Source organism: Salmo trutta, chromosome 12 (genome assembly GCF_901001165.1).
Source record: "Salmo trutta chromosome 12, fSalTru1.1, whole genome shotgun sequence".
In the NCBI taxonomy this organism is placed as follows: Eukaryota; Metazoa; Chordata; class Actinopteri; order Salmoniformes; family Salmonidae; genus Salmo; species Salmo trutta.
Genome location: NC_042968.1, coordinates 66,733,749 through 66,756,172, shown reverse-complemented (window position 1 = coordinate 66,756,172; position 22,424 = coordinate 66,733,749). Strand labels below are relative to the sequence as shown.

The 22,424-nt window shown below is 42.5% G+C and overlaps 1 protein-coding gene across 13 annotated transcripts in view; it reads right to left on the bottom strand.

Annotated features, from left to right (window-relative positions):
- LOC115204019 (RIMS-binding protein 2) overlaps nt 1-22,424 on the bottom strand; it is a 109,999-nt gene that overhangs the window by 42,228 nt on the left and 45,347 nt on the right. For all 13 annotated transcript variants that reach the window (XM_029769219.1, XM_029769223.1, XM_029769221.1 and 10 more), the window contains one exon: nt 283-372. In XM_029769219.1, coding sequence (XP_029625079.1) covers nt 283-372 — 90 coding nt within the window. The remainder of the gene's footprint in view (nt 1-282; nt 373-22,424) is intronic.

The following is a 22,424-nucleotide window of genomic DNA, read 5'->3' as shown; positions in this document are numbered from 1 at the left end:
TTATTCTGACATTTCACGTACTTAAAATAAAGTGGTGATCCTAGTTGATCTAAGACAGGGGAATTTTACTAGGGTTAAATGTCAGTAATTGTAAAAAACTGAGTATAAATGTATTTGGCTAAGGTGTATGTAAACATCCGACTTCAACTGTATGCCCATTGACCCAAGAGATTTTAGCACTGTGCTGGGCTGTGCTGCCGTGCAGTTGAGCCCTAGTCAAAAGTAGTGCATTATGTAGGGAATAGAGTGCCATTTGGGATGCATACTGAGAGTCTTACCTACCTGGTCATACTTGGATGCCTTCAGGCTGTGGCTGGACAACTCAAGGTTCAGGCGATTTTTCTCCTGCAACGCATCCTGGAGCTTAGTTTTCTGAGGAGGGATAGAGAGAGGGAGAGATATAGGCAGGAGAGAGAGAAAGAGGGTGGGGAGAAAGAGAGTATTAGTCTCAGTGCGACAGTACATTCAATGGTGATATCGGTGTATTAAATCATAAAGTGATAGTGTGTACAGTACAGCAATAGGCTACAATGCATGTTGTTCGTTTACTCCATCTGCAAATGTGTACTGTTATACAACACATAGACATTCATCTCAGGTTGTTGTATCCAGGTCACAAACCCCCTTTGTTATCAAGACAACAGAATACACCGCAACACGCGTCACCTTCCATTTGGTGTGTGACCAACACCATTAACAGTGCCACCCTGAGTTCTCCAATGACCCAGGAGGTAAATCAGCACCCTATGGGCCCTGGTCAAAGTAGTGCACTACATAGGGAATAGGGTACCATTTGGGACAAAGATGTTGAGAGGCGGAGGTCTTCCCTCTGACAGATCTGGGGACGTTTATGCCAAATCTCACACAGTGAAAGAGGTGTGAAGTGACTCTTGCTTTAATACAATTATATAACAGGCTTAAGTCCTGAACACACACAGAGAGAGAGAGAGAGAGAGAGAGAGAAAGAGAGAAAGAGAGAAAGAGAGGAAAGAGAGAAAGAGAGAGAGAGAGAGAGAGAGAGAGAGAGAGAGAGAGAGAGAGAGAGAGAGCTGTGAGTGTAGACGCCAACTCTAGACCCAGGGTGGTTGGAGGATTTGTGGGGAGGATAAAGCCTCAGCAGGCTCCCTATAGTCACATTGTCTGCACATATGGAGGGACTCAATAAACAGCAGACTGCCACTGTGAGTGAGTAAGTGTGTGTGTGTGCACGCATGTGTGTGTGTAGGTGGTAAGGTGTCGATGACAACATGGAGACACAGAGGTGCAACACATTCTCCCCATCCCCTCTTCCTGCGGTGTACTGTACTGTACACTGTACTGTGGCTCTGGAGACTCCTCTCCCTACAGGGATAATCCTGATGTCAGTGTACTTCAGGTGACAGATCCACTTTGTACCTTAGCCCTAAGAGGACTAGACAAGGCCTTAGAGTCAACACCGCTGTCTGTCACACACAGCGAGAATAGAGGTGGGCGAGAAGAGAAGACAGGGAAGGAGGGAGATTGACTGAGAGAGAGAGAATGTTCCTGGTCTGACCCCCTCTTATGGGCATGACTGGGTACAGTTGCAGGCAGTGAAGTGTCCTCCAACAACTCCTCCTATGAGTCAGAGATTCACAGCTTCACTCTCGTCACACGACCTGTAGCACAACCCTCTATTCCTAGCCTCTGGAAGGGATGGAAATGCTCCTTCATCCCTTTGATGTGTACAGACTGCTGTTGTTGAACATTCTATGGACACTTCAAACCTGCTGTAAAAAAAATCTAAATCAAACACTGACAATAAAATACTTTAAAACCCACTCCACAAACAATTAACAAATGAAGACAAATGGAGCAACATGGTTAAAAAACAGTAGAAGACCAGGGTGCAAATGGAGCTGAAAAGCATTCATTTCCAGCAAGGAGCCGTGCTGTAGAAACACACAAACAGACAGACATTGTCTGTGTGTCTAAAATCCATATTTGCGTGCCAGCCTGCTGGGTGGAGGGTGGACAGAGCAGACGAGAGAGAGCCCTCAACACTCCCAGTGACTAATTCACACTGACATCTCTGGCTGTTTTCCTCCATCCTCATCATCATCCCAATCCTCTAATTTAGCCTGTGGCACTGCATCTGCTCCGGACGCTCTGTCCAGCTCCCAGAACACAGGCCCAGAGAAAAATAGATCATAGTGTGTGGGGACTCTGTCTATAACCCACCGCACACTGTTCATATTATATCAAATGCATTGCATTGTTGTTTTGTATCCACACACTTGCAATTATGAGCTACTATCACTGTGCATCTGATTCAAAATAGGGTTAATCTCTGTCTGTAGGAGCTGATTAGAGAGCAAACACATTATGGCTCTAGGCTATAAGACTACTCTTCTCTCCTCTGTATCCAGCAGTATCTTCATGTCAAGGTAGTCTCTCATTTTAAAGTACTAAGTCAATGTTTTAAACACACAGAGAGAAACACCTGTATACACACGTTCTCTCGCTCTCTCTCACCACAAGTGATCGCTCTCGCTCTCTCTCAGAACACCAAGGTAATCTGTCTAAATGACTATCGCCCCATAGCACTCACATCTGTAGCCATAAAATGCTTTGAAAGGCTGGTCATGGTTCACATCAACACAATCATCCCAAACACCTTGGACCCACTTCCAGTTCGCATACCGCCCCAACAGATCCACAGATGACACAATCTGTATTGCACGCCACACTTCCCTTTTCTACCAGTATAAGAGGGACACCTATGTTATAATGCTGTTCATTGACTACAGCTCAGCGTTTAACACCATATTGCCCTCCAAGCTCATCACTAAGCTCGGGACCCTGGGACTGAACGACTCCCTCTGCAACTGGATCCTGGACTTCCTGACGGGCTGCCCGTAGGTGGTGAGGGTAGGCAACAACACATCCGCCACCTGACTGCATGATCACTGATGACGATGAGACAGCCTATAGGGAGGAGGTCTGTGACCTGGCAGTGTGGTGCCAAGACAACAATCTTTCCCTCAACATCAGCAAGATGAAGGAGCTGATTGTGGACTACAGGAAACAGAGCGCTGTAGTGGAGCAGGTGTCCACATCACTAAGGAATTAACATGGTCCACACATAGCAACACAGCCGTGAAGAAGGCATGACAACGCCTGTTCCCTCTCAGGAGGCTGAAAAGACTTGGCATAGGCCCTCAGATGTTACCCCTTCAGCAGGTCAGGGTAACATCCCTGCTTTGGCAGCTGCAGTGATGATGTCATCATCCTATGCTGGGGGTGTGATGCTGTGCACCTGTCAGAAGAATTTATTGATCAGTTCAGTCTTCTGACATGGCATCATTCCGTTGCCATGTTATTTTACCAGATATTAAAGACAATGACTAGGCATCCAATCACTCCATACAATGACAGAAACAAGGCATAGTGAATGTCTCCAAGGCCTATACACTCCAGTCTACCAATCCCATCTTATTTAATCACTAGCATTGTCTTGGTGAGAGTGTAGTGTTAATGTATATAATGTGGTTGGTTTATCTATACCTAGACAGCAATTTACCTAAATGTCTTAGACAGACAGTACGTAGTGTACAGTATGTGTGTGTCTGTGTTTCTTCAGACTAAATTCATTCCTGTGGACCCTGTGGTTTCCCGCTGGTCCCTTTAAACTCCCGGGAGGATTTCCTAGGTTAATGAGACGACATGCAGCTTTGTTCCTGGGAACAGTAGGGAGGCCCTCAGTGCCTCTACTAGGTGGCCTCCATACTGTCTCTTTGATGGGATTAGTAGCAGGCAGGTCACACTGGGATACACGACAGTGTTGGAGCTATACCATAGCACTATCATCAGGGGCATCAGAGTTCATGTAGAACAAAAGCAGAATATATCCTTATAGAGAGTACTGCAGTATTCACTGAAACATGTTTTAACGGGTCAAGTCTATCACACGACTTAGGACAAAGCAATATATTGGGCATGCATTCTATGTGGTACGCTAGTTTGCATGTTGGAACGTAGCCCATCTTTTGTAACTCTGGCCCCCATTTCCTCCAGCCACACCCCCACTCTGTGTTAGTCCAGTGTGATGTAGATGATGTAGGACAGCGAAAGGGCAAAGGGAACGTGACATGGCCCATAACCTTAATAGAAGGATCAGTTGTCTGTTCAGCACCATCGGGTCTGGAAGATTCAGAACCTCCCAGCCAGCTCTCAGCAGCAGTGAGGGAGGCCATGTGCCTACAGTCATACTATGATAGGACTTTCAGCTGATTCTGCTTAACAATGTTCCTCTCACCTCTCCCTGTTGGCTCTCTACAGGTAGCTCATTCATAAATCACAAGTACGTGGGGCTAATCCTGTGTTTTGGTGTGTGTGTGTATGTGCTCTGTGTGCGCGCGCCCTGAGTGTGTATGTGCTCTGTGTGTGTGTCAGTAGTAGCAGGCCTACGGGGCATCTCTAAAACAGTGCCGGGTTGAAATGAGGACTGTGCTGCCAGGACACAGCTGGCTCAGTGTACAGCAGAAAGAAGATCTGCACTGTGAGCAGTGCACACTGGATACGTTTGGGTTGCATAACCAGCAGCTTTTGGGAGGAGCTGCCTCTAAGCTCTGGTCCAGGGTCAGTTTCTACAGCAGAAAGACAATCTGCACTGTGAACAGTGCACACTGGATATGTTTGGGTTGCATAACCAGCAGCTTTTGGGAGGAGCTGCCTCTAAGCTCTGGTCCAAGGGCAGTTTCTACAGCCTCAGTCTTAACTTATAAGGATTTAAACAACAAGACCCGGTCTGCCCTGAAATCTCTATGGTTGTAACCCAAATGGCATCCTATTCCTTATAGTTCACTACTTTTGGCCATGGGCACTGGTCAAAAGTCACGCAGTATAAAGGGAATATGCCAGTGTCAGTTAGGACGCAGATTTTTGCTAGTGCACTCTCGCTCTTCTGACATGCCTAGGGTGTGTGCTATCTCTCTCCTGTGCTGTCTGACATGTGTATATTTTTGGATCCTTTGATATACATTCCATAATACATGCCACCTGTCATTGTCATCAGGACTACCTGGCCTGATGACTCCTTGCTGTCCCCAGTCCACCTGGTCGTGCTGCTGCTCCAGTTTCAACTGTTCTGCCTGCGGCTATGGCCACCCTTCATAGCCTGGTTCCTTCCTAGGTTTCTTCCTAGGTTCTGGCCTTTCTAGGAGGTTTTTCCTAGCCACCGTGCTTCTACACCTGCATTGCTTGCTGTTTGGGGTTTTAGGCTGGGTGTCTGTACAGCACTTGGTGACATCATCTGATGTAAGAAGGGCTTTATAAATACATTTGATTGATTGATTGTCATTTTCGCTATTTGACCAAATGACAGTCAGCCTTAGCCTTGGACTCACCAACATAACAACAAGCCAGGCCAGACTTTAGAGTTTGTCCTCGTCCTTTTTCACTGGCTAAAATGAAGAGGCTGGATTGATGGGGTAAAGTGATATGCCCAGCTCCTGAATTGTTAATGTATTTTAGTTGAGCTGTATGAGCAAAGATACAAGATATAAGAAGGGGTTGGCCAGAGAGAACGCTTTTAGGGGACAAATTCTAAGAGAGGTTTGTGAAGGGTGTTTTACGCCCGATTACAAATCAGCAACACCTAGCCTATATGCACTTGCGGAGATGAGAGAATCGTACAGGTGTAAGCAACATCATTTGGGATTGGTATGGGTAGTGGGTGTGGTATGCCTATATATTCCTGCAGATCGCTAGCGTCTCAACAACCACACAGTCTAAGGAATAAACTATGCGTGTAAAGGTTGCTCTTCCTGAGCTGGCTGCTTGTGAAAGGCACAGAGAAAGACCCCCATCGCCTGCCTCCACAAAGCAGGACGAGTCTCAGCCAGGCTTTCACGAAGGAGACAGAGGAGAGTACTGCCAAGAGAAAGGCCAGCACTACAGTCATGAAGGATTAACTTCTTCACTGTATAATATACCTCCTCCACATCCTCCTCTCCCTCTACCATGCATAACCTCCCTGCCTAGGTTGTGTGTGTGTGTGTGTGTGTGCGTGCGTGCGTGTGTGTGTGTGTTGAGTTCATGCTGTGCATGCGATCGAGTGAGTCCATATTCATGTATGTGAGTATGTTTGTATGCAGTGTATGTGTGTATGCCAGTATGTGTGTGTATAAGTGAAAGGATCCAGCGGTGTGCGTGTCTGTGTGTGTATGTAGGGCCTGGGGCCAGGGTGACATGCATTGGCCCCTTTTGAGAACAAATGGGACCCGGGGCTGTGAGGGACATGGGCTGTTCCACTCTGGCAAGGAAGCCTCAGGGGAGAGCAGAGCACGCATCAGATGGCGTGACTAAAAAGAGCTTTCAGTCAAACAGCTACCCAGGAAAGAGCAGAAAATAGCCCATATTAATATATGTAGCCTTAGAAATAAGTTTCATGAAATCAATAACTTGCTAACATCAGATAACTAACATATTACCCATTTCTGAGACTCACTTAGATAATTCATTTGATGATACAGCAGTAGCAGTACAATGAAATAACATCTATAGAAGAGACAGAAATGCTTATGGGGAGGTGTTTCTGAATATATTCAGAGCCATATCTCTGCAATTCTTAGAGAAGATCTTATGTCAAGAGTTATTGAAGTGTTGTGGTTGCAGGTTCACTTGGCACATCTAAAGCCTTTCTTTTGAGATGTTGCTATAGGCCACCAAGTGCTAACAGTCAGTATCTAAATAATATGTGTGAAATGCTTGATAGTGTATGTGATGTAAACAGAGAGGTCTACTTTCTTGGGGACCTGAATATTGTCTTTTTTATCAAGCTGTCCACTCAGGAGGAAGCTTCTCACTGTAACTAATGCCTGTAATCTAGTTTTAGGTTATTAATCAACCTACCAGGGTGTTTACAAACACTACAGGAACAAGACCATCCACATGTATTGATCACATGTTTAATAATACTGTATAACTTTGTTCTAAAGCTGTATTTGTACCCATTGGATGCAGTGATCACAATATAGTGGCTATATACAGTAATTCAAAAGTTCCAAAAGCTGGGCCTAAATTAAATTAGTGTATAAAAGATCATACAAAAGATTTTGCTGTGACTCTTAGGTGGATGATGTTAAAAATATTTGTTGGCCTGATGTGATTAATAAGGAGCATCCAGACGCTGCACTTGATGAATTTGTGAAATTGCTTCTTCCAATTATTTATAAACATGCACCTGTTAACTTCTATGGACTAGGTGGGACGCTAGCGTCCCACCTGCGGGACACAGCCAGTGAAATATCAGGGCGGAAAATTCAAAAACAACAAAATGTCATTATTCAACTTTCTCAAACATACAACTATTTTACACCATTTTAAAGATAAACTTCTCGTTAATCTAACCACATTGTCCGATTTCAAAAATGCTTTACAGCGAAAGCAAAACATTAGATTATGTTAGGAGAGTACATAGACAAAAATAATCACACAGCCATTTTCCAAGCAAGGACGTGTCAATAAAACCAAAAACACAGCTAAATGAAGCACTAACCTTTGACGATCTTCATCAGATGACACTCCTAGGACATTATGTTAAACAATACATGTATGTTTTGTTCAATAAAGTTCATATTTATATCCAAAAACAGCATTTTACATTGGCGCTTGATGTTCAGAAAATGTATTCCCACCATAACGTCCGGTGAATGTGCACATCAATTTACAAAAATACTCATCATAAACGCTGACAAAACATATAACAATTATTTTAAGAATTATAGATAGACTACCCCTGGATGCAACCGCTGTGTCAGATTTTAAAATAGCTTTACGGAGAAAGCACATTTTTCAATATTCTGAGTACATAGCTCAGCCATCACGGTGAGCTATTCAGACAACCGCCTAGTTCGGGGCAACCTAAACTCAGAATTAGTATTAGAAAATATGCTCTTACCTTTGCTGATCTTCGTCAGAATGCACTCCCAGGACTGTTGTTTTTGTTCGAAATAATCCATATTTATGTACAAATACCTCCGTTTTGTTCAGATCACTTATCCAAAGGCATAAAGCGCGAGCGCGGAACGAGAGACGAAAAGTCAAAATGTTCCATTACCGTACTTAGAAGCATGTCAAACGCTGTTTAAAATCAATCTTTATGGTATTTTTAACGTAAAATTGCGATAATATTCTAACCGGACAATAGCATATTCATTCAAGAAGAAAAAGAAGGAGGGGCTCGCTTGCGGGACCAAGCATATCCAATCCCTTTGTTGCCAGGCAGTCCACTCAGAAACTGAGCTCCTATTATCTGCCCAGTGACAGGAAAATGCTCAAACCACTTTCTGAAGGCTTTAGACAGCCAATGGAAGCCTTAGGAAGTGCAACATCACCCCACAGACACTGGAGCTTCGACAGAGAATCAAAAGAAGAACTACAATTCTCAGACTTTTCACTTCCTGCTTGGATTTTTCTCAGGTTTTTGCCTGCCATATGAGTTCTGTTATACTCACAGACACCATTCAAACAGTTTTAGAAACGTCAGAGTGTTTTCTATCCAAATCTACTAATAATATGCATATTCTAGTTTCTGGGCCAGAGTAGTAACCTGTTTAAATTGGGTACGTTTTTCATCCGGCAGTGAAAATACTGCCCTCTAGCCCAGACAGGTTTAAACAAACTTACTGTTAGATCTGTTAAGGCTCAATGGATTGATGAGGAATTGAAAAACTGTATGGCTGAAAGAGATGGGGCAAAATGAGTGGTTAATAAGTCTGGCTGCACATCTGACCGGATGACTTACTGTAAATTGAGAAATTATTTGAGTAAACTCAACAAAAAGAAGAAGAAACTGTATTATGAAGCCAAGATCGATGATATAAAGATTGATGGAAAAAAACTTCAGTACTTTAAATTAAATTACTTCAACTCCATCTTTCATTGAATCAGATGGCTTATTCATCACAAAACCATTTGATGTTGCCATTTAGTTTAATGATTACTTAATTGGAAAAGTAGGCAAAGTTAGGCAGGAAATGCCAACAACGAACAGTGAGCCATCGTATTCATGCATAAAAAAATGAATAATGAAAGAAAAGCATTGTAAGTTTGAATTTTGGAAAGTTAGCGTGGGAGAGGTGGAAAGATTATGGTTATCAATCAATAATGACAAACCTCCTGGTATTGATAACTTAGATGGAAAGCTATTGAGGATGGTAGCTGACTCTATAGCCAATCATATCTGTCATATCTTTAATCTGAGCCTAGATAAAAGTTTTTTTCCACAGACCTGGAGGGAAGCCAAAGTAATTCCTTTACCCAAGAGTGGTAAAGCGTCCTTCACTGGTTCTAACAGCAGACCAATCAACCTGCTGCCAGATCTTAGCAAACTGTTGGAAAAAATAGTTTGACCAAATACAATGCTATTTCTCTGTAAACAAATGAACAACAGCATGACTTTCAGCATGCTTATAGAGAAGGGCAGTCAACATGTACTGCACTGACACAAATGACTGATGAATGGTTGAAAGAAATTGATAATAAGATGATTGTGGGAGCTGTACTGTTAGATTTCAGTGCCGCCTTTGATATTATTGACCATAACCTGTTGATGAGAAAACCTATGTATTATGGCTTTTCAGCCTTTGCCATGTTGTGGATTCAGAGTGACATTTATCTTTGTAATAGAACTCAGAGGGTTTTCTTTAATGGAAGCTTCTCTAATGTCAAACATGTAAAGTGTGGAGTACCGCAGGGCAGCTTTCTAAGCCCTCTACTCTTTTCTATTTTTACCAATGACCTGCCACTGGCATTAAACAAAGCATGTGAATCCATGTATGCTGATGTTTCAACCATTTACACATCAGTAACAACAGCTAAAGAAGTCACTGAAACCCTTAACAAAGAGTCACAGTCTATTTTGGAATGGGTGGCCAGTAACTGGTCCTGAACATATCTAAAACTAATAGCATTGTATTTGGTACAAATCATTCCCTAAGTTCTAGACCTCAGCTGAATCTGGTAATGAATGGCGTGGCTGTTGAACAAGTTGAGGAGACTAAATTACTTGGTGTTACCAGAGGGGTTGGGTTAAATGCGGAAGACACATTTCAGCTGAATATATTCAGTTGGACAACTGACTAGGTATCCCCCTTTCCCTTTTTTTTTACCTAAGTTGGTAAACTGTCATAGTGAAAACATATAGATTCTATGGTTATAAATATCGGGAGAGGTCTGTCTGTAATAAAGAGATGCTCTGCTTTTTGATACCACACTCAAAAAAGCAAGTCCTGCAGGCTCTAGTTTTATCTTGATTATTGTCCAGTCATATGGTTAAGTGCTGCAAAGAAAGACATAGTTAAGCTGTAGCTGGCCCAGAACAAAGTGGCATGTCAAGCTCTTCATTGTAATCAGAGGTCTAATATTAATACTATGCATGCCAGTCTCTCTTGGCTGAGAGTTGACGAAAAGTTGACTGCGTCACTTCTTATTTTTACAAGACACAATGTGTTGGAAATTCCAAATTGATTGTACTATCAACTTACACACAGCACTGACACACACACTACCCCACCAGACATGCCACCAGGGTTTTTTCCCAGTCCCCAGGTCCAGATTATATGTAAGTAAACGTACAGTATTAGACAGAGCCATGAGTGCATGGAACTCCCTTCCATTTTATATAGCGGAAGTGAACAGCAAACCTGGTTATAAAAAACAAATTAAGCAACACCTCAAGGCACAACGCTTCTCCCCCATGTGACCTACTTGTTGTGTGTATGTACTGTTATGTATGTATAACTGATAGATTCACACACACACGGCATATTCATGTTTTTAAATGTAGAGTACCAGTAAAATGTTTGGACACACCTACTCATTCCAGGGTTTTAATTTTTTATTTTTACTATTTTCTACATAGTAGTATAATAGTGAAGACATCATAGGGAATCATTTAGTAACCACAAAAGTGTTTTAAATAAATCAAAATATATTTTATATTTGAGATTCTTCAAAGTGGATGACAGCTTGCACACTCTTGGCATTCTCTCAACCAGATTCATGAGGTAGTCACCTGTAATGCATTCCAATTATGAAGTGTGCCTTATTAAAAGTTAATTTGTGCAATTTCTTTCCTTCTTAATACGTTTAAGCCAATTAGTTGTGTTCGGACAAGGTAGGGGTGGCATACAGAAGATAGCCCTATTTGGTAAAAGACCAAGTCCATATTATGGCAAGAACAGCTCAAATAAGCAAAGAGAAACGACAGACCATCATTACTTTAAGACATGAACGTCAGTCAATCCGGAACATTTCAAGAACATTGAAAGTTTCTTCAAGTGCAGTCGCAAAAACCATCATGCGCTATGATGAAAATGGCTCTCACGGGGACCGCCACAGGAAAGGAAAACCCAGAGTTACCTCTTCTGCAGACAATAAGTCCATTAGAGTTAACTGGAACTCAGCACAAATTGCAGCACAAATTGCAGCACAAACTGGATTGCAGCACAAATAAATGCTTTACAGAGTTCAAGTAAGACACATCTCAACATCAACTGTTCAGAGGAGACTGCGTGAATCAGGCCTTCATGGTCGAATTGCTGCAAAGAAACCACTGCTAAAGGACACCAATAATAAGAAGAGACTTGCTTGGGCCAAGAAATACGAGCAATGGACATTAGACCAGTGGAAATCTGTCCTTTGGTCTGATGAGGCGAAATTTGAGATTTTTGGTTCCAACCGCTGTGTCTTTGTGAGATGCAGAGTAGGTGAATGGATGATCTCCACATGTATGGCTCCCACCGTGAAGCTTAGAGGAGGAGCTGTGATGGTGTGGGGGTGCTTTGCTGGTGACACTGTCTGTGATTTATTTAGAATTCAAGGAACACTTAACCAGCATGGCTAGCACAGCATTCTGCAGCTATACGCCATCCCATCTGGTTTGCGCTTAGTGGGACTATCATTTGTTTTTCAACAGGACAATGACCAAACACACCTCCAGGCTGTGTAAGGGTTATCCAAGAAGGAGAGGGACGGGGTGCTACATTAGATGACCTGGCCTCCATAATCACCCAACCTCAACCCAATTGAGATGGATTGGGATGAGTTGGACCACAGAGTGAAGGAACAGCAGCCAACAAATGCTCAGCATATGTGGGAGTTCCTTCAAGACTGTTGGAAAAGCATTCCAGAAGAAGCTGGTTGAGAGAATGCCAAGAGTGTGCAAAGCTGACATCAAGGCAAAGGGTGGCTACTTTGAAGAATCTCAAATATACAATATATTTTGATTTGTTTAACACTTTTTTGGTAACTACATGATTCCATATGTGTCATTTCATAGTGTTGATGTCTTCACTATTATTCGACAATGTAGAAAATAGTACAAATAAAGAAAAACCCTTGAATGAGTAGTTGTGTACAAACTTTTGACTGGTAATGGATGTAAATTGTAGTATTTTTTGACAGTAATGGCTTTTTCATTATGTGTCCGACCCCAGCAAGACTAGTTGTCGCCATTGACGTCAGCTAATGGGGATCCTAATACATCGAAAATCAAATCAAATCAAATCAAGATGACATAATACATTTGACATCACCGGGACATATTGCTCCCATTCGTCACACTGGAGCATATAAAAGGGTAAATAAAATAAAAAATCCCCCAAAAGTCACTTAGGTGGCTCAGTGAACTTTGAGGTGATTAAGAATCCCTATGGCAAGGACTTACCCAAGTCTGACTAGGACTCCATCCCGCAACACACAAGACACAAATCTCTAGCAAAACATACGACTGAAGAACGGCTAAATAATTCAAGGTTGACCCCATTGCACAGTTAAAACGTATGCTATAAATACACTGAACCCTGTCATGTTGCTTAGCTCACTGTTTCCATGGCGATGGTACTGTATAGCACATAAAAGGGGGTCCCGATAGGTCCTGTAAACCTATATTGTTGACTCTACACTCTACAGTACATGCAGTTTGGCTTGTGGACCCTCATCCTTCTCTAGTGAGCCCAGCTCGGTGACACCATGTGACTGAGGGGCAATCCCAGGTAGAGGTGGGTATCATGTTGGCTGTGTTTGAACATAACCATATACAGTCTCCCTAATGTCCCCATGGCCTGGTCCCCTCAGCCTGTGTTTAGTCCTGCTGTGGCTCAGTCCTCCACTAATGAATGATTCAACTGCCAAGCACAACACCACCGTACTGGGGACTTGGAGATAGGCGGAGCGAGAGAGAGGAACGTGGAAGATGGATAGATACTGGAAAGAGAGTAGGTATAACGATTAAGGCAGAGAGAGAAATAAAAAGAGAGAGAGAGACAGAGAGAGAGACAGAGCGAGAGACAGAGACAGAGTGAGAGAGACAGACAGACAGAGCGAGAGAGAGAGAAAGAGAGAGAGAGCACGCGGTGAGGGGCTTGTAGATAGCTGGGAGTGCCAGCTAGCCCACTGTTGTGGAAATAACTAGTGTTTTCCATTAGTGCCGGCTGTCAGCTAATCAGGCGGTTACAGACTCATTTTCAGCCAGCTACATTTTCCACTTCATATTAACTAGGCTACTTTTCTTTTCATTTCAATTTCCCTCTCCCGCTAGAATGAATGATATGCAACTTGTAGCAATCTATTGATAAGATAAGCACCTGTCAGTCACAAAGCCAACAATCACTGGAAAACGCAGCAGAGAGGAAGAGGCAAAGCGAGAGGTTTCACTCTCGCCAGAATCTGTCCAAAATAAGCGCAATGTGTTTCTATAGGCTTATTTTGGACCCAAGCTTGTCGCCTGCCTTCCCGCCTTTGAGACAACGACTCCCATTGTTAGGGTGGAGACATCTCGTCATTATAGGATCTCGTCATTATATACAGACCACTGGTTGTTGTCGAATTTCTTTACACGGAGCGAGAGAGAGAACGTAATGTATTTATTATGGATCCCCATTAGCTGCTGCCAAGGAAGCAGCTACTCTTCATGGGGTCCAGCAACATTTTGGCAGCTATAAAAAAAATGACAAACAGATTTCACAACACATTAAGTGTTTGTCATCAGACCACTACTCTACTACCACATATCTACAACACAAAAGCCATGTGTACGTTTGTATAGTGCATATGCTATCATGTGTGTGTATACATGTGTCTGTGCCTGTGTGTGTTCCTCTTCACAGTACCCGCTGTTCCATAAGGTGTATTTTTATGTTTTTTAAATCTGATTCTACTGCATCAGTTACCTGATGTGGAATAGAGTTCCATGTAGTCATGGCTCTATGTGGTACTGTGCGCTTCCCATAGTCTGTTCTGGACTGTGAAGAGACCTCTGGTGGCATGTCTTGTGGGGTATGCATGGGTGTCTGAGCAGCATGCTAGTAGTTTAAAAAAGACAGCTCGGTGCATTCAACATGTCAATACTCACAAATACAAGTATTGACAAAGTCAATCTCTACTCTACTTTGAGCCAGGAGACATTGACATTCATATTATGAATGTTAGCTCTCCATGTACATTTAACAGCCAGCCGTGCTGCACTGTTCTGGGCCAATTGTAATTTTCCTCACCACACAACTGGACAGTAGTCCAGGTGCGACAAAACTAACGACAAGTTGAAATCCACAACTTAGCCTAATTATTGTTTTCTATTGTGTGTTTAACATAGCCAGCCACACAGAGTCATGTCGCATAGTATGCTATTTACTGTGTGTTGATTGGCAACTGAACAGCAAGTGTTGACTACAGCGTCGGCCGCTGATTGGCTGAATAACCAGGGGCGCGAAGTGGTTGGAGTTGTCAACAAAGCAGCAAGACACAAATACGATGGCAAGTTTTCTTTGAGAATATATATAAAGCGATCTGTGCATAAATACACTTATTTCACTTTTGCATGTCGAAAACCGAATGACCACTGCCGAATACGCTGCCACTGTTTTGAACAGATTATTTTATATTATTTAGAATGAGCAGCCAGCTCACGTCATGAATGAACAAACGAGTGCACCAGGGAGAATGCAACAAAAAAAATGCAGATGCACATTATCTAACTGGGGATAGCTAGCTAACATAATGTTACAAAACATGAGGCACTAGCCAGTTAACTTTCCTCCTGAAATAACTTAATATTTCAGAGTTAGTCAGATATTATTTTAGAAAGACTTGAAATTGACATGGGAGCTAACTAGCTAGCAAGCTACCAGCTAGCTATAGCTAGTTAGTTGCTTATCAAATGTAGATATACTGGTTAATTTGACAACAACAACAAAAAACTACGAAACTATGTATCATTGTAGCTGGCTAATTAATTTGAAAATGACTAGAATAGACCCAGAAGTTCTGACTGAACGGATGCACATTTGAGCGCCCCAGAACAGTTAATTTACTTTGTGGTGTTTTAGTTTCTGCTATGAAATCCTGCAATTTCATGGGGGCAGTTCCCTCTCATAGAAAATAGCTGTGAAAACAATCCAAGCAATGTTCGCACGGCCTTTGCGCCCACGGAGGCGGAGATGCTGCTGCTGACAGTCACTGAGGGACAGAGTAGTAACTGAAGAGCTTGTTTGGAAGAATATCATTTTGAAATAGGAAAATGTACACATTTACCATTTTAAGAGCATTTAAAACATAATCCATGAATGATCTAATGTATACTGTACATAAATATATATACACTGCTCAAAAAAATAAAGGTAACACCTAAACAACACAACCTAGATCTGAATGAAAGAAATAATCTTATTAAATACTTTTTTCTTTACATAGTTGAATGTGCTGACAACAAAATCACACAAAAATAATCAATGGAAATCCAATTTATCAACCCATGGAGGTCTGGATTTGGAGTCACACTCAAAATTAAAGTGGAAAACCACACTACAGGCTGATACAACTTTGATGTAATGTCCTTAAAACAAGTCAAAATGAGGCTCAGTAGTGTGTGTGGCCTCCACGTCCCTGTATGACCTCCCTACAACGCCTGGGCATGCTCCTGATGAGGTGGCGGATGGTCTCCTGAGGGATCTCCTCCCAGACCTGGACTAAAGCATCCGCCAACTCCTGGACAGTCTGTGGTGCAACGTGGAATTGGTGGATGGAGCGAGACATGATGTCCCAGATGTGCTCAATTGGATTCAGGTCTGGGGAACGGGCGGGCCAGTCCATAGCATCAATGCCTTCCTCTTGCAGGAACTGCTGACACACTCCAGCCACATGAGGTCTAGCATTGTCTTTCATTAGGAGGAACCCAGGGCCAACCGCACCAGCATATGGTCTCACAAGGGGTCTGAGGATCTCATCTCGGTACCTAATGGCAGTCAGGCTACCTCTGGCGAGCACATGGAGGGCTGTGTGGCCCCCCCAAAGAAATGCCACCCCACACCATGACTGACCCACCGCCAAACCGGTCATGCTGGAGGATGTTGCAGGCAGCAGAACGTTCTCCACGGCGTCTCCAGACTCTGTCACGTCTGTCACGTGCTCAGTGTGAACCTGCTTTCATCTGTGAAGAGCACAGGGCGCCAGTGGCGAATTTACCAATCTTGGTGTTCTCTGGCAAATGCCAAACGTCCTGCACGGTGTTGGGCTGTAAGCACAACCCCAACCTGTGGACGTCGGGCCCTCATACCACCCTCATGGAGTCTGTTTCTGACTGTTTGAGCAGACACATGCACATTTGTGGCCTGCTGGAGGTCATTTTGCAGGGCTCTGGCAGTGCTCCTCCTTGCACAAAGGTGGAGGTAGCGGTCCTGCTGCTGGGTTGTTGCCCTCCTACGGCCTCCTCCACGTCTCCTGATGTACTGGCCTGTCTCCTGGTAGCGCCTCCATGCTCTGGACACTACGCTGACAGACACAGCAAACCTTCTTGCCACAGCTCGCATTGATGTGCCATCCTGGATGAGCTGCACTACGTGAGCCACTTGTGTGGGTTGTAGACTCCGTCTCATGCTACCACTAGAGTGAAAGCACCGCCAGCATTCAAAAGTGACCAAAACATCAGCCAGGAAGCATAGGAACTGAGAAGTGGTCTGTGGTATCCACCTGCAGAACCACTCCTTTATTGGGGGTGTCTTGCTTATTACCTATAATTTCCACCTGTTGTCTATTCCTATTGCACAACAGCATGTGAAATTTATTGTCAATCAGTGTTGCTTCCTAAGTGTACAGTTTGATTTCACAGAAGTTACATTGTGTTGTTTAAGTGTTCCCTTTATTTTTTGGAGCAGTATATTTTCTAAATATCGCCCCTAATGCCAAATTAATGCCAAACTGACTGAATAAAGTCTCTCCTATATTTCTTTGCCATTCATAAATCATGCAGTATGGTTATATTACATGCCCATGGTATCGCATCAGGACAAGTAAATTAAAGGAATTCCTAGGTTTCCTTTCCTAGGACATCAGGGCTTGCCAGACAGTGACGCTAAAGTGAGTGATTCTCTTCAGTCAGTGTAGCCTACTAAATCGTATTGGTGAGAGTGTTCATACATGAATTCATACATTTTCAGTCATTTAAATTGTAAAGTCATGTTTTTCTACACAGTAACACAACACATTTTTCCAATCTGGTAGGTAAACTCTGTATAGTATGCAATAATTTAGCTGTGTATTTCAGATGGAATCAAGGCATAAGACCATTTTGTCAACCGACATTTCTTTAGTCGAGCAGTAGCAAAAAATATATATAATTTCATGGTGAACAAGACACCTGTCTGATTTACGCCTGTCCATTGTGGATGCCATTGGGATGGCACAGTCCATCGCTAAGACGTGCTACTGCAATTGTATTTGGTTATATTATGTAAGAACAATGGTGTAACACTAATAAAACTAATAGTATTTTGTAACAAATGCGCTTTCTTCTGCGTTGGATAGCGGTCGCTGTCCGCGGTTCTGAAACATCAGTGCGCTAATTGGCGCCTTTTCCTAGACCATCTTGCTATGTGTATAACAGCAACGTTGACCAGCATATTGGTGTAGAGAACAATGCCACGGAGGAAGCAGTGGAGTTAGGTGACGAGAAAACAGCACTTACCTTAAGTGTTTAAGAAAAGTGAGGAGAGAGGAAATGCCATCTTAATTAGGTCTATAATCAATAACTAACTTAAATGTGCCTGGCTTTATAAATCATCCATATATATCTATAGAAATAACACAGATCCTGCTTCTGTTTGAGTGTTTGTTTAATAGCCTACTGATTCCGTGAGGTTTGGCAACCACCACATCGGATAAAAAAAATCATAGAAATTTGACTGTTTTTAATCTTCGCGATGCTGTAATAAAGGCTTTGCACTTTTTTCCCATTAGAACAGCCTCTCTGGTATTACTTAATTTATTTAGTGTTGTTAACACTCTTCCAAATTGTCAGAAACATTTTATTTAGAATAATAACCCTCCTTTTTCTTGATCTCCTTCTTATTGTTATTATTATTATCATTATTATTATCATCATCATTATAATAATAAGTAATGTCATTATCATTAGTCGGGTTTAGCATAAAAGTCTTGTATAACTTCTCTTGGGTAGGGGGCAGTATTTTGACGTCCGGATGAAAAGCATGCCCAAAGTAAACTGCCTGTTACTCAGGCCCAGAATCTATAATTGGTAGATTTGGTTAGAAAACACTGTAAAGTTTCTAAAACTGTTAAAATTATGTCTGTGAGTATAACAGAACTGATATGGCAGGCGAAACCCGGAGGACAAACCACCCCCCCAAAATAAAATCAGCCTACCCCTATTTTCAATGGCAATCACTTTTATTATAAGGCCAAGTCCTCCCAGATTGCAGTTCCTAGGGCTTCCACTAGATGTCAACAGTCTTTAGAAAGAGTTTCAGGCTGGTTTTTGGAAAAATGAGACAGAAATTTTAGTTTTTCTAGGTGGCTCCCATTTTGGCTGAAGTGTTTCCAAGCGCGTGAAAGAGAGCGCATTCTTTGGTATTTTTCTCCGGTAAAGACAATAACGATTCTCCGTCTTAAATTTGATCATTTATTTACGTATTAGGGTACCTAAGGTTTGATTATAAATGTTGTTGGACTTGTTTGGACAAGTTTATTAGTAATGTTTGGGATTCATTTTGTATGCATTTTGATGGAGGGAAACTGGGTGGATTATTGACTGAAGCACGCCAGCTAAACTGAGTTTTTATGGATATAAAGAAGGACATTATCGAACAAAAGGACCATTTGTGATGTAACTGGGACCTTTTGGAGTGCCAACAGAAGAAGATCATCAAAGGTAAGACATTTTTTATATCACTATTTCTGACTTTCGTGTCGCACCTGCCTGGTTGAAATATGTTTTTCATGTGTTTGTATGCGGGGCGCTGTCCTCAGATAATCGCATGGTTTGCTTTCGCCGTAAAGCCTTTTTGAAATCTGACACAGCGGCTGGATTAACAAGAAGTCAAGCTTTATTTTGATGTATTACACTTGTGATTTTATGAAAGTTAAATATGTATAATACTGTAGTTTGAATTTCCGCTACCGTCCCACCTGTCCATAAGAAGATAACCACCATCAAGCTGTAGGCCAAAGAGCGCATCCTGTTTAGTCTTAATACTGTAACTTACTTAGGCCTATATTTCAATACTTATATAGGCTACTGTATCAATCAATCATCAATTTGTTAATGTCATCACACAGCATATGAGTTATTCATGATTTTAAATGCAGTCAAGCATTTTCATTTTAAAATAAAATAAAGCAACTTTGAAAAATGAGCGTAAACAATGAATAAACGGTTCGATTTCGTAAATTGCATTCACTAATGAATGTGACTGTTTTTAGTCTTTGCTGTAATAAAGGCTTTACAAAAAAAACATTACAACAGACTCTCTGGAACACATCTAATTTATTTAGTGTTGTTTACATTGTTCCAAACCGTCATTAAAATGTTATTGTAATCTAACAGCACCTGTTTGGCACACATAATATGCATGCAGCCCTTGCTCCTTACCTTATGTTTCTGGATCTCCAGTATTTTCCCAAACAAGTCAAATTTGTTCCACACATCCAACTTCCCCTTTATCCCCGGAGCAACCAGTAAACATTCCCCCTTTCAAGTTCATTTGTCAAGTCCTCTGCATCCATTTTGCTTTCACATTTGTTCAGAGATTGTAATAACCAATTTATTGATGTGATTATGATATGCCATAGGTCAGGCCCTATTGGTTCCGTCCCTCTCTTCGCCCCAACCTGGGCTCGAACCAGGGACCCTTGCACACATCAACAACTGACACCCCACGAAGCATCGTTACCCATCGCGCCACAAAAGCCACGGCCCTTGCAACGCAAGGGGAAACCCTACTTCAAGTCTCAGAGCGAGTGACGTCACTGATTGAAATGCTATTAGCACGCACCACCGCTAACTAACTAGCCATTTCACATCGGTTACACTCACCCCCCTTTGACCTCCTCCTTTTTTCCGCAGCAACCAATGATCCGGGTCAACAGCATCAATGTAACAGTGTAGGTTTCGTCCCTCTCTTCGCCCCAACCCGGGCTCGAACCAGGGACCCTTGCACACATCAACAACTGACACCTCACGAAGCATCGTTACCCATCGCGCCACAAAAGCCACGGCCCTTGCAACGCAAGGGGAAACCCTACTTCAAGTCTCAGAGCGAGTGACATCACTGATTGAAATGCTATTAGCGCGCACCACCGCTAACTAACTAGCCATTTCACATCGGTTACACATGCAATGCATACATATGTCACGTAAAGAGAGAAAGGGCTGAGGCAGCTTCAGCAACATGGACAGCACGATAAACACTGTTGAAGTTCTGTTGTGGTTGTTGTAGCATGGAGGAAAGAGAGACAACACGTTCTAGTCACACAATCACCCACTGTCATTATTTTTAACAGCGCAGCAAATCTGAGTAGTCAAAACAATTGCAGTCGGAGTCCCTCTAGTAATTTGTGTGTCTTCATTATTTAATCAAACAGAGCCCTGAAATCATCAGACAATCTCAGTGCATATAGTTAATCTGATTAAAACACAAACTCCGCAAAAAAAGAAACATTGTCTCACTGTCAACTGCATTTATTTTTAGCAAACGTGTAAATATTTGCATGAACATAAGATTCAACAACTGAGACATAAACTGAACAAGTTCCACAGACATGTGACTAACAGAAATTGAATGATCTGTCCCTGAACAAAGAGGGGGGGTCAAAATCAAAAGAAACAGTCAGTGTCTGGTGTGGCCACCAGCTGCATTAAGTACTGCAGATAATCTCCTCCTCATGGACTGCACCAGATTTGCCAGTTCTTGCTGTGAGGTATTAACACACTCTTCCACCAAGGCACCTTTATTTATCCAGGTAGGCCAGTTGAGAACAAGTTCTCATTTACAACTGCGACCTGGCCAAGATAAAGCAAAGCAGTACGACAAAAACAACACAGCATTACACATGGGATAAACAAATGTACAGTCAATAACACAATAGAAAAATATGAATACAGTGTGTGCAAATGAAGTATGGCGGTAAGGCAATAAATAGGCCATAGTGGCGAAGTAATTACAATTTAGCAATTAACACTGGAGTGATAGATGTGCAGATGAGGATGTGCAAGTAGAAATACTGGTGTGCAAAAGAGCAGAAAAAAAACAAAAACATATGGGATGAGGTAGGTAGTTGGTTGGATGGGCTATTTACAGAGGGGCTGTGTACAGCTGCAGCAATCGGTAAGGTGCTCCGACAGCTGATGCTTAAAGTTAGTGAGGGAGATATAAGTCTCCAACTTCAGGGATTTTTGCAATTCATTCCAGTCATTGGCAGCAAAGAACTGGAAGGAAAGGTGACCAAAGAGGTGTTGGCTTTGGGGATGACCAGTGAAATATACCTGCTGGAGTGCGTGCTACGGGTGGGTGTTGCTTGGTGACCAGTGAGCTGAGATAAGGCAGAGCTTTACCTAGCAAAAACTTATAGATGACGTGGAGCCAGTGGGTTTGGCGACCAGCCAACAAGAGCATACAGGTCGCAGTGGTGGGTGGTATATGGGGCTTTGGTGACAAAACGGATGGCACTGTGATAGACTGCATCCAATTTGCTGAATAGAGTGTTGGAGGCTATTTTGTAAATGACATCGACGAAGTCAAGGATTGGTAGGATAGTCTGGCAGCAAGAGTGAAGGAGGCTTTGTTGCGAAAAAGGAAGCCGATTCTAGATTTAATTTTGGATTGGAGATGCTTAATATGAGTCTGGGAGGAGAGTTTACAGTCTAGCCAGACACCTAGGTATTTATAGTTGTCTACATATTCTAAGTCAGAACCGTCCAGAGTAGTGATGCTAGTCGGGTGGGCAGGTGTGGTTGAAGAGCATGCAATTAGTTTTACTAGCATTTAAGAACAGTTAGAGGCCACGGAAGGAGTGTTGTATGGCATTGAATCTCTTTTGGAGGTCTGTTAACACAGTATCCAAAGAAGAGCCAGATGTATACAGAATGGTGTCGTCTGCTTGAAGGTGGA